The sequence below is a fragment of the Crocodylus siamensis genome, chromosome 5, assembly GCF_052110815.1.
Source record: "Crocodylus siamensis isolate JL-2025a chromosome 5, ASM5211081v1, whole genome shotgun sequence".
Classification (NCBI taxonomy): domain Eukaryota; kingdom Metazoa; phylum Chordata; order Crocodylia; family Crocodylidae; genus Crocodylus; species Crocodylus siamensis.
The window spans coordinates 7,368,748-7,382,273 of record NC_143399.1 but is presented as its reverse complement, the minus strand read 5'-3'; the positions used below and the strand labels follow the sequence as shown (position 1 = coordinate 7,382,273).

Here is a 13,526-nt window from a genome sequence, read left to right as displayed (position 1 = left end):
GAGAAATCTATTGAAGTACTTCATTAAATAAAATATTTTTAAAGTAATTTCAGAATATGTAGGAAATATGATTCATGTTATTTCATAAAGTCTTGAGTGCTCTGAGGAATTATTTCTATCACTTTTAAAATGTGTTCTGGAAACCATTTTACACCCTGCAGTGCACCTGAAACGTTAAAATAAAGTAATACATTTCTCCTTTGGAAATCAGCCTGCTTAAATGTGTATCAGTGGTATTATTCATCATGCTTTGTTTTTGTGGGGTTTTTTTGGTACCACAGATCAGTCATTTCTCTCTTGCATGTACTCTGCATAAAACCTGGATCATTTACGTTCCGGTTTGCAGGGCAAACTCATAAGTCGATTACAAATGACAGTGTAAACGGATCTTTGAAAACCCACATAACAATTTAGTATCAGAATCTGGTACTTATACAATTCAACTATAGTGCTCTCTTTGGATGCAGGCTCAAACTTTTTGTACAAGACTGTCCCTGATAGTATCTTTAGACTTTCTACTTAGATTTTTTAAAAAATGAATTGGCATGGGAGGCTCAAAGGCCAGCATTTCTTTTTAAAGGAAATATCCATGCAAACTCTTATAAGCAGGCTTGGTGATTTAGTGCTGTGTGGACATGTAAACAGGAATAAAATCTGGACTTGGTAAAAATCCCAGAATAAATGTGGCTAGTTTTTTCATCTTTTTGACTTATGCCTGAAGCACAATGGTAGCACTACACAAAATTGACACTTTTTCCTTTCTCTTGATGGTACCACCAAGTATCATAAAAAATTACTAATTCACGTAGTTATTGTAAAAAGTATAGGCTTCATATATTTTTCATTGTGCAGGCATTTATTAGGCTTAGGAATAACTTTTAATATATAATTGCTTATTTAACCACTAATTAAAGTACTTCTGTTTTCCCTTGCCACACTTTGAACAGGGAAAACAAGAAAAAGAAAAGAACCACCTTAGGAATAGTGCTAGGCACTCAAAAATGGATTAAACGTGCTACTTGGATTTAAAGCGATACTTACGTTTAATGTAAAAATAATCCTATTTTTACTCTGTGATAGACTAACTACAATGATGCAAATTATATTTAATTTCTTTTTAAATACATTTTACTATAAATCACTATTATTTGTGGCATCAGGCATAAATTCTTTCAAACTAAGATAAAATTATATTCTCAGAAATACAGCAGTGCAAAGGCAGCATGGTTAAATTTATAACTTTTATCATGAGATTAGTGTAGAGATGTTCAGGTCTTTTGCTTCTGTTGGCAAATAGTATTTTTTAGTGAGCCCTCTGAAGACTAGAAACTCTATATCAATTCGAGGATTATGAGGGTGTTTTAGAAAGTAATTCCAATTCTGGAATAAAAACATTTTCTGGACAAATACCAGTTACTGGATCATATCACTTGTCTATAGAGTTGTAAACAATGGGCACATCATCATTGTGTCTACAGTATTTTCCACTCCCGTATGGTTTCCCACTCATTGCACTCAAAATGGTTTTATTTAAAAATTGTTGTTACTCTATTTTTATGTTTGTACAGCTCTAGATAAAAGCCTCTGCCTTGGTCAGTGACGCTGTTATGTGGATTGAAATCAGTCTGGCAAAGAAGTCAGTAGTTATAAGTAACAATCTGCTGGATTTGTGGAACATGTTGAGTTGGGATTCGTGTTGGGTCTTGCCTTATTTAACATCTGGAAGAAAGAGAGAAAGTAGCATGTTAATAAAATGAACAGATCATACAACTGGGCAATACCCTAAGTGCCCATACCTGTGAGAACTGAGAAACAATACAAGGAACCTATACTAGTCAGTGGATGTGTTTATACAAGACACTACTGTACAGTGCTTACTGCACGTTTATTTTGTACTTATATAATCAAGTATGAAATAAATGCTCAGTAATCAGAGTTACTGCACAGTTGCGCCAGTGAACACCTTTTAAGTGATGCTACTGCACACTAGCATATTACAGTAGACTCCTGACTTACGCATATATTGCATTCCTGAGAAACCTCGTGTATGTTGAATTCGCACAACACAAGGTGAATTTTCCCATAGGAAATAATAGAAAAGTGTGGGGTTGTGTTCCTTAGATCTCACATTTATGACAGCAAAGGTACCAAAATAAAACCTTTTTCAACCAATACTTTATTTATTATGTTACAAAAACATATTCTAAACATATGCTGCTCCCACAATGGCGACACTGAGACTGAGTGAGCCTCCAGAATCCTGCTTCGGAACCCGAGCTGCACATACCTGTGTTTGACTCAGTCTGTGCATCTCACAAGGTGTTCACGTATACACGCATATATACATGAACAATGTACATCTTGGGGTGTATTTTTCTGCTTAGGTGTTAATATTAATTTGTGTAAAAGCAAGACATGGGTAAGTTGAATACATGTAAAACAGGGGTCTACTGTACCACTGTTGGTGCTGTGACATGCTACTGTGCAGTATTATTCAACTACTGTGCATGTAGTTAGTGTCTTGTGTAGATGTGCCTAGATAGTACCATAGGCAAGACATGATAAGATGAGATTCTAGTTGCAGTAGTGAAAGCTAAGGCATCTCATACACAAATATTCAGTGAGAACAAGAAACTTGGAAAACTGTGATCTTGAAGGAGGGGTTCAGTTGTACAAAGGATTAAATTACTAAGAGTTCTCTAGTGCCTGATATTATATTGATGAATACCTTAGAATAGCTTTGTAGATAGGTTGTTCTAGACTAAACTGCCTCATAATGGTCCCAGCATACCAGCTCTATGTCAGCAAGAGTTTCACCAACACTATAGGACTCCCCAGATGCTGGTTTAGAGATCTTTACAGCCTCTTTGCATTGTCAAAGTAGTGCAAAGACGTATGTGGAGTAAGGGTCTGTCCCCTTCGAGTTCAGGTCAGTTAGTAGTCTGATACTGAAACTGAAATATGCAGTTGGTTAGAAAGATACCGTTTTGCTTTGTATATTTTGATTGATATAGTTTATTCTCTTAGTAAACTCTTATGTTCCTGCCTTATTTCTTACTATATAGTACTTTTATGATCTTTGAACTTATGCTTCAGAATTCAGCTCCTATTCCCTTATTTGAAATTAATGCAGCCAAAATTATCTCCAGTCATGCTGCAGATGACTCATTCTGTACATGAAATTGCCATTGATATCAGTGGGAGCTATGTGTGTAAAACAAGTGGAGAATACTGTTATTTCTAGAGTACCTATTGTGCACAGTATTTTAGAAACAAACACAAGAAAATGAGATTCTTTAAGTAAAGAGCAGGCAGTCTTGGAACCTAGTATATCACTACTCTGATATGCAATGAGTAGCAGCTTAGGATGAGATTCATAAAAGCCTTAGAGTCTACATCCAGATTGGTTCTGTAGGTGCCTAAATGGAAATTTATGCAGAACTTAAATTGCAAAGAGTGATCCTGATGGGACCTACTCTCTCAGCTGCAAAATATGGTAGGCACCAAGGTTTACTTGACATTTCCATTCTGGATTGCAGAGTTCTCAAGTTGTCTACCCTTGGGCTTCTGACTGACAAATCAATCTAGTTTGATCTCTAGATCTCTAGGTACCTAGTTCCTATCTAAGTACACTGTGATCAAGACTGGTGATAGCATGCCCCTAAATTCTCAGAGGGGCCTGATATGTTAGGCGTGCTTGGAGCTTACCTAGCTCATAGGTATGCTACTTCATGAAAAAATATGATTGGTGATGGTGCCCATCTTCAGAAGTGGGAGATCTGATTTATAACTTTCCTTAGCCTGAAGGGATTCAAACCCACATCCCCAGAAGAGTGCCCTCACTAGCAAGCTATAGGATAGTTTGTATGTGGGCACCCTCCATTTTCTCTGTGGAAGAAACCGGGCTGTTATGGTGGGCCAGAAGGAAAGCAAGCAAGAAAGAACCTGACCATATATTTTAGTGCTTGAGAAAGTGAGGTAAGAAAGGGGGACCTGGGGTCTAGTTTATGTTCCCAAAGCTATTCTTAATTTTTATCTGTTGACTGTCTAATGTAAAATGCATAAATAACCCTGGCAGTAGGGACTGGAACATAAGTTTTCCCACTCAGAGAAGACTGCTCTTATCACTGGATGACAGTGTCAGGCTCCCTGTTCCTTGTTTTCCTTCTGGCCCCAAGACTTTTACATTCTTAGCTACACAGTTGCTAAAATCACCAGCATGACCACCAGCATCTGAAAAAAAAAAAAGTTGAACGAGTATTTTGGAAAACGTGGTGTCTAGGTCTAAGCGGAGATTTCAGGCTGAGGATCCTAGTCTCACATAGGTGGTTAATTGAGGGGTGTTGCTTGTCACCTAAGTCTGGAAGGGGGTTGGGATTTTGGACATAGCTCTATCCCATGTTTCTTCTTGGCTGGCTTAAGTATCAAGTACTGGCTGTTATGAAAGCCATTCCAAGGTCTCTTAGCCTTTCCATTTCAAGACATGGAATTTGGGGGCTTAATTCAGGTTTATGAATTCTGTATCTGGTGCCCAAACGTTAGGTGGTCATGTACTCACCAATGCCAACCTAAGACTCTTTGGTCATGTCTACACAATCTGTTAATGCTATAAAGGCTTACTGTGCTGTAAAGTACTGTGCAGTAAACCTTCTGTGGGAGCACGTCTACACAGGCTCCCTGCTGGGAGCAAATATGCTCTCAGTGGCCATGTCCACATGAGTGTGGACATTTGTTTCCCTTGTGCTGCTGTACTTGACCCTGGGGAATGTGCCACGCACAGCAGGTTACCCCAGGTGGGGTAATGGAGGTGGGGGCCTACTCTGGGTTGGCCCCAGAAGCCTTACCTGGAGCCCTGGGAGCCTCCTGGGGTTGCAGCAGCAGTGATCCTGCTGCTCAAAGCCTGGCTGACAGCCAGAGGGTGGCTATGGCTGGCCATCCTCCAGTTCTGGGTGGTGTGTGCTACCCCTCCATGTGCTGCTTCACTTTTTTTTGTGTGGGTTTTTTTGACACCAGCATCTCCTGTGGTGAACACCCCCGCCCCCATGCTGCTACCTTGCAGCATGAAGAACAGTGGAATGTGAGGTATGTGACACCACAAATGTGTCTGTGGCACCACATACTGCAAGGTGGCACTCATCTGGATGCAGCCAATAGGAGAAGCCCAACACAGGTCTGCTTCTACTCTGCTCTGGCCTCCTGCAGCAGCCAGGGGGAACTCTAGGCTCCCTTGGGGTGCTAGCTAGGAGCTGGCAGAGAGCATAGGGCCAGTTCCCATGTGCATGGGGCCAGGGGAGATCTGCTGGCTGCAGTGGCAGCTGTCTCCTTGGCCTGTACATACGGAGCTGACTGGGACCTGTCTCAGAGGGAACAGATCCAAGCTAAACCCAGACTGCATGGGGAAGCAGGGAGTCCCGAGGCCCAGTGCTGCTTGGTTCCTGCTGTTGCGGGGAGCTGGGAGCTGAGTAGAACTGGGACAGAGTGGGGCAGAGAACTCATCTAGGTGCTGTTCAGATCCCAGCTTCTGGGGGGAGCTAGGAGCTGAAGAGTGCTAGGACGGGGGGACTTCTCCATTCCCTGTGGCCCCCTAGGGCTGGGCTGAACAGGAACAAATTTGCTTCTGGCCAGCTTCTACACATGTGCTACTGCATGGTATCTAGTACACAGTTAGTTTACTACCTGTATTTACAGGTAGTGTCTAACTGCATAGTAGACTAATTTACTATGCAGTAAATGGTACGCTCATGTAGATGCTGATTAGTCTACTGCACAGTAAAGCATCTCATGTAGACATGCCCTTTGTGAATTGCACATATTTCCATTGTGAGCAACAGTAGCAGAATTGGGCCCAAAGAAGGAAAGAAACCTAGCTGGAGAGGGGAGTTAACCACAAGTCATGTGGATTACTTAAGCTATACTTGCCACGTGCATTGTAGTTATACAATATATTCCAATTTTATAATTATATTTTAATTCATAATTTATCTAGTCTATAGGAACAGATTGTTTGCAAGTAACGGATCTCTGCAATGACAATCAGCTCTGAAAAGAAGAAGGTGGGCAGGAAGGAAAGAAAATAACTTTCAAAATATGTAAAATGAGAAATGTTCCATGTTCAATTAGTAAAGTCAGAGCAACTCAAGATGAGGCAGAAGAGGCTGTGTCGATGAGCACTGCTGAAATATATCATTTCCACAATACACATTATCCCGTGGCAAACTATAGATCAGAGTTTGATACTTTCATTCATATTGGTTAGCATATTATTCCAAAAATAATCCCATTAATTTAAACACGGAGTACCTGAGCAGAAATTGCTAATCATTTTGAGTAAAGTTATAGTAATCTGAACCCAAACATCTAAAAATGTGCTTGAATTCATAAAGGAATAAGATAAACCTCTAACGATACTTTTGTTTATAACTAACATTTTAATTTGTCTTTTAGGGTGAAAATGTGGGGTTGGCTTATTAATTACAAAATTTGATGAGATGGGTGGGAGTAGAAAACAGGAAGATATAAAGGCTCTTATTTTTGTAAGATAAAAATTAGATGGACAGACAAGCCATCTGTCTTTGAAACTTGCAGCACTTCAAAGGAAAAATGCCAATTTAACAATTTAAAAGCATTTCAGCAAGTTTCTCTTGCACAGGACTTCATTCCTCTTTAGCTGAGATGGCCTGATGGGTTGCTTGCTTGCTTTCGTTTTGTACTGAAAAATACCATGGGGAAGACAATTGCTTCTGGCTATATTTTTTAATATTATATCACAAAACTAATCACAAAGGAACCCAAGCTAAATTCCACAGCCCCTCATACTAAGAGGGAGCGAGGTGATATATGGGATTAGGGTGGGGAGGAAGAACGTGTTATGGGCAGTAGAAAGAAAAAATGTCAGGAGAGCTTTTTAACAACAGAGCTAGAGCGGAGGGTTCATAAACCTCTATAGAGACAGAGGGAAGTCCTCAGCTTTGCAAGAGGGAGCAAGAAGGAATTATGAACACAATTTTTGTACCATGAGTCCCTGAACACCAGCAACACATGGAAGAAAGAAATCCATATAAAGGGGTGATTGAGGAGTAACGAGTCCAAGACAGAGAGAGAATTTTGAGTAGCAAAAGGGTTGATGAGAAAACACTCACATAAAGAACTGGGAGTAGAAATGACAAAAAAAAAAAAAAATCAGTCTGATTGCATTATAAAGTCTTATTTTTTTTCTGTTGACTTATTCATATGTGCTGGGCCTGTTCATATATTTTTCTTCATGGCTGTAATGAAATCATGTATGAGGAAAAAATCCTGAATTGAGTTGTATGGCTAATTGATCTCATGATCATGTGATTGACTTTAGCCAGTCTCAGTTAAGCATTTTTAAAATACCATTCTTTGTAGTTGTCACGGTAGGGTTCATCCTCCATTCATTAAACCACTACTCCCTTTTCATCTTCTCTTGGCAGGTAACCTTGGACGTGTGGACCACATCACAGAATTTGAGTATGACTTATTCATTAGGCCAGATACCTGCAATCCACGCTTTCGAGTTTGGTTCAACTTCACTGTTGAAAACATAAAAGAATCACAGGTAAGTTCTAGTTAAATGAAATGATATGATGTCTTTGCAGTTACAAACTGAAGAGCAAAAAGCATTTTCTTATTTAAGACTAAGGGGAAAAGAACACCCTTCAAGGGTATTTAGTTAATACTTGTTACAAAAGATAACTCTTAATGGGTAAATACAGGTGTCACCATTTGTTTTCCAACTAGTTAAGTTGGGAGATGCATACAAAAACACTAACTAGGATATAATAATTGCCAATGTAACAATATATTACAAAGTAACAATTAGTCTGTGGCTTCTTTCCTTAATAAATTTACATGCATGTATTTATTTCCTCACAAAACAAGCAGAACCTGCTAAAGTACGTGGAAATAAAACCAGAGTATTACAAATATAGTTATAAACTTTCAACTTTTAAGACTCAAGGCTGTGGTCATTAGTCATGGGACTGTAAGGTAAGGTAATAAATAGGCATTAAATTGGCACTTTTAAAAAGAATGGATATCATGCAGAGTGAACCAGGAATTAAAGGGAGCTGATTGCGAAGCATTACATAAGTAAACAAATTTACTTATTAAACTATTTTTGGAATGTTATTTTGCATTAAAAATGCATGTACAGAAAACAAGCTGCTTGGTCTTCATTTTGTTCATCGCTTTAAAGAAAAAAATGTTCTGTATCAACTTTCATATTGGCTAATCATTCAAAGCTTTCATTCCACTTATCACATACCTTGTGTTTTATCCTGACAGTCCGTCTCAAGAAGTTTATCATAATCTCAAACTGTCTTTTTCCCTTAATGGAAAATAATTTATTTATTAAGGGAAGAAAACATATGCACAAGTTTGATATTTTTATTTCTACTAGGGTAATATCTTTATACCCACTGCTATCCCAGCTTTGTTACAACTAGGAATCATGAAATTGTTTATTTGTCTTCCTGGAGACTGATACTTTATCAGACCCTTTCCCCTGCAGTGCCTTAGTCAACTATGATCAAATTATATAGTCATGAGATGAATGGGAATCTGTCTCAAGGAGGCAAAGAGATCTGGTGGAAAGATACAATATATATCAAGAGCTTACAGGATATTTGTTTTCACGGTTGTCTACATGAAAGAGAATGGTTTCACTATTAAGTTTGACTTGTGAGGTCTGTTTTTATAATGTGTCTTCCTATAATCTTTTTTTCATATCTCCAATTTCCGTTAAAATGAGACCTGCATGAATGTAATCTAGTCTGGAACCTTATTTAGGGCTTTGTACTAGCGGACAGAAGCAGTATTAGTCATTGCATCCCAACTATATTAAATGAATGTTAAAAATGGCTACATCAAACATACTGTATAACCCAGTTTATGCTTTTTGATTATTTTCTTTTATGTTTTACTAGGAAATGATAAAAGCAAAGAACATATGGTTCAGCGTAGCAGAAAACAGTTATATTAACACACAAAATAATGTTTTAAAGTTTGTAAAATTCTATGAAAAGTAAGCATATCTCTGTATATAAGTAATTCTCTGTTTAGCACTACCATTAAATATTCTTATGTGACATTACATTTATTGTGTCACAGGGACAGTGTGAAAGGAAAGCAAATCCATCCATTTAAACATCCTAGTTCTAGTTTCAGCCAGTTAAGTCAGGAATCAGATGATATGTCTGACCATTTAAGGGAGTGGTTCTATTCTCTGAAGATTTTATTTTTTTACTTTAAATTCTTGCTTTGCATTACTTAGTTTACTTAAATTTGAAAATCTGTTTGGCAGAATTTTTCTGTTGGTTTTGCTTCCTTATTAAATCCTCCCCAGACTTGCTTGATATCATGTACTGTCTCAGGTCTCTGTTGACAAAGAAATTAATTGCATTTCAAGGGTATCTTGAGAAAACAAGAGACATCCTTTCATTATCTGACTATTTCTCGCAATTCATCAATCCTATTTTTCTCCTGTTGCACCAAACTACCCATCATTGACACACAGCAGGGGACAAGTGATTCAAAAGGTAAAACAATTTGAAAGATTGTTAAAGTAGTAAGATACACAGTGGAAAGACAACAGTCATACAAGTATTAGAAATTTATAATTGTATTATGCACTATTTTGCATTGCATTTTCTGTTCTAGCACCTGACAGTAAAGGAAGTAATGTAGTCTTTAGAGTATGTTGCTTATTAGTTACTCTTATTTCTTTTCCCCATACTATATTCATCAGCCTTAGTGTTATCAATCACAGAAGAAAAAGAGGGAAAAGACAGACCTGTTAAGTTGCCTCCTCTCATTGCCTCTGCACGATTGTTCCCAAGAGTACGTTTTCTATTTTTTTTTACAATGCAATTTTAATTGTCTCAAGCAATGGAGCTCTCACCATTAATATCTAGAGACTCTTCCATACTCTCTGATCTCACTGTCAGGAGGTGTTGTCTAATATTCTGCCTAAGTCCTCCTTTCCTTAAGTTAATAACATTGTATCTAGCTATGCTTCTATTTACTAATAGAAGTAAGTTTAACTGAGTTTTCTGTAGCGTGGTAATTACCATGCTCCAGCAGACTCTAGCGCAGGGGTAGGCAATTATTTTGTGTGGAGGGCCGCTCACTGAGTTCTGGCAAGCTATCGAGGGCTGCATGACAGTCAGCCAGGGGCAGATTAATATTTATTTTCTAAATTTTTTAGGGGCCCTGTGGGCTGGATAGAATGGCTTAGTGGGCCGCATCCAGTCCACAGGCCACATTTTGCCCAGCTCTGCTCTAGGGTCATGTGTATCAGCATCCCTGTATTGAAAAATGGTGGCAGGGGAGCTTTAACTAAAGCTTGATTCGGAGATGCATGTGATACATTTTAGTTCAAATGTATCGCATGCATCAGCATCAAGCATCCTGGAAGGAACCAAGCTCTCATGACTGGGAGCCCACTCAGCTGAAGGGCTCCAGGCTGCGGGGGTGTGCCATGTAACCCCTGTGGCTGGTGGATCACCACTGTGGCAATGCATCTGCCCAAGGGGTGTGTGATCCCCCGGAGTGTGGGGAGAAGGGGAAGATGCATGATGCTGATGCATGAGATACATTATAGTTAACGGAAAATATGGATTGACCTCTCTTAATGTGCATTTACTAAAGAGTATGGGGCATGTATACATGTGCCCCGGAAGTCTATGTGCGGGGGTGGTGGTCTAATTAAAGCAGCCGATGAAAACATGTTTATCATAAAATTGTAAAAGAATGATTAAGACTCTCATTGCCTTCACCTATAAATAACATAGGTGAAGAAAACTGTCATGACGAATGTCTGTATGATGTAGAACTTGATCTTTTGGTTTTCTTGTATGGTTTCTGACTTGCTAGTCAGCTTGTCTGATAAGATCTGAGCTGTGGATTTCTTCACTCATTTGTTCAATGAATTCAATTAACACCAATATTGGAAAGAACAAAAAGAAACTGATATGTTATACGTAAGGACTGTAATCATGCAATGATTACACTTACAATAACCATGAGAAAGGGAATGAAGGAAATGGGATTTGCTTGGAAGACATGGTCCCAGGAGCAAAGCCTCCAATTTTTCTAATTATATATGTGTCACAGGCTGCTGTCTGTTTCTAGATAACAGTCTTTATTGGGAAGGTTTTGCTTCTTATTAACTTTAGCCATGGCCTTCACAACATCCTCCTTAGTTTTACTAAATTCCTTCTACGGGGAACCAGAAATTGGATGCTCAGATATCACACCCAAATTACGTTTCATATTTTTACCACAAGTTGTACTTGTTTCAGGTGCAAGCTTACCTCCTACCTGAAATGCTTTTGAAAATGTCAACAGGAAATGTGGATTGACTTGAGAATTAGACCTAACAGGAATTTACATATATGTGTTATAAATTAACAAATTATGCTATTACACATGAATTGGAAAAATGGATAACAAAAAGTTGTTGTTGTTCATATTGTGGTGGTGCCTAGAGGATCTAATAAGGTTATCTAAATAGAAGATCATTGTACTATGTAAAATGTACACATACAGTATACAAGAATGGTCCCAGTCCTGCAAATGTTAGTTTACAGAAGAGAGTAGGATAAGGACTTTTTTCTGTCATATCAATTTGCTGTGTTTCATTACTAGTGACCAATTTCTTGAAAAATCAACTAACAACATTAAGGGAGTAACTGTAAGTCTTAAAACCTATCTACATTGTCCATCCAAGCATTTTGATGGCTTGAAGTCTAAAAAATTGAAATTTGGGGAATTTATTAGAGCTATGCACATAGGAACGTTAAACAATTCCAACAAAGCCAGTGGCTTAAACAGTTTAATCACAAACCTGAATGAATTAAACAAATAAACAAAGGACTGTAAATAAACAGTAATCACATACTATTTCTTATATATCTATCTATATCCCCAAATAGTTGCTATATATGAAAACACTCTGAATAACTCTTTTCTGGGCTTGTCTACACATGTAATTAATTCAAAGCAGTAAATGCCAGTGCATATTGTACTGGAGTTCTTGCTCCTGGGTGCACTATTTGAACATGCACCTGGTACAGAGCAGCCCCAGCTGAGATGGAGCCCTATGGAGGGGTCAGTCTGCTAGCTTGGGTGTGCTCCAACCTGGCTCAATCTGCTTTGGAGGGGCTGGCTGGGCCATGAGGGCACTCCACTGTGGGGCTAGCCAGCAGGCAGCCCCCACATGAAGCACCCTTGTGCCCCAGCCAGCTGGGCCAGTATCTGCATGTGTATTGCTGCACTTGAAAAAACTCTGCAGCAAGGTAATACTTGTATTTACAAGTACTAACCAGCTGCAGAGTGTATTAGTTTCTTGCAGCCTAATAGGGCCGCGTGTGTAGACACTGAGACGTTTACTTAGCTAATTAGTCTACTGCACAGTAAATATCTTGTGTAGTTATGCCCTGTGTGTCATAAATCATATTCAAAAGCGGTGTTTCTAGTGGGATCAGAAAAGAAATTCAGTCAACAGGTATGTCCCAGTGCTGTAAAGTTTTATTCCTTAAATGTCTTATCTTGAAGTAGAAGAGTTGAAGAATGTGTGAAAATACCCTCATCACAGAACGCTGTATTTGGCAATGTCAGTGGGTATCTAGTTATTTGGTTTGTATTAGCAGATCACCAGATACCATGAACTATTGTAACTACCCAAAGTTTTATAAACAATGTTGGCTTATCTATGATTTTTATTTATGCCATATCTAATTTAAAAAAAAATCATAGATTTCATAGACATAGACATTAGGGCTGGAAGGGACCTCGGGAGATCATCGAGTCCAGCCCCCTGCCCAAAAAATCAGTGAAACCTACTGAAAAAGAAAGTATTGTAGAAAATTTAAAACAATTTCTTGCAAGTTTTCTGTTCTTATTGCTCTGAAGAAATAGATTCATGGACATTAGGGCTCAAGGGGACCTTGCAAAATCATCAGGTCCAGCCCATTGCCCAAGGGGCAGGAAGTCTGCTGGGGTCAAGCGATTCCATTAAGATAAGCATCCAAGTGGGTTTTAAAGGTGTCCAGAGTAGGTGCATGCTAGGGCTGTGCGAAGCTTGGTTGCTGATTTGATTTTGTGGAGATTCAGCCTTGTTCAGCAGCCAAATCTCTGAATGGAATCAGGAGACCCTTTCATCTCTCTGAATTGAACTGGAACCCCCCAAACTGATTTGGAGAGATGTGGAAAGATTTGGTGATTCGGACATACACACAGCTTTAAATGTTTTTTCTATAAACCTCAAGGTACCAGGCGGTTCGTGAATGCTGCAGTGCTGGGGCAGATGGAGTGTCCCACAGGAGCGTGGCGGGGGCTACCCAGCACAGTCGACAGCAGGCCTCAAAGTGGACCAGAAGCCCTTCCGGTCCACTTCTGGGTCCATCAGGGAGTGTGCAGGGGGGGCCCCAATACCTCGCTGGCTTGGCAACTGGTGCCTTCTGGGTTGGGGGGGCACTCAGGGTCCCCCCGCAGCTGATCGC

At 39.2% G+C, this 13,526-nt stretch overlaps 1 protein-coding gene across 2 annotated transcripts in view; it reads left to right on the top strand.

The window, feature by feature from the left end:
• LOC149863422 (cytosolic carboxypeptidase 6-like) overlaps nucleotides 1-13,526 on the top strand; it is a 1,473,463-nt gene that overhangs the window by 76,035 nt on the left and 1,383,902 nt on the right. For both annotated transcript variants that reach the window (XM_090050142.1, XM_090050145.1), the window contains exon 3: nucleotides 7,455-7,579. In XM_090050142.1, coding sequence (XP_089906268.1) covers nucleotides 7,455-7,579 — 125 coding nt within the window. The remainder of the gene's footprint in view (nucleotides 1-7,454; nucleotides 7,580-13,526) is intronic.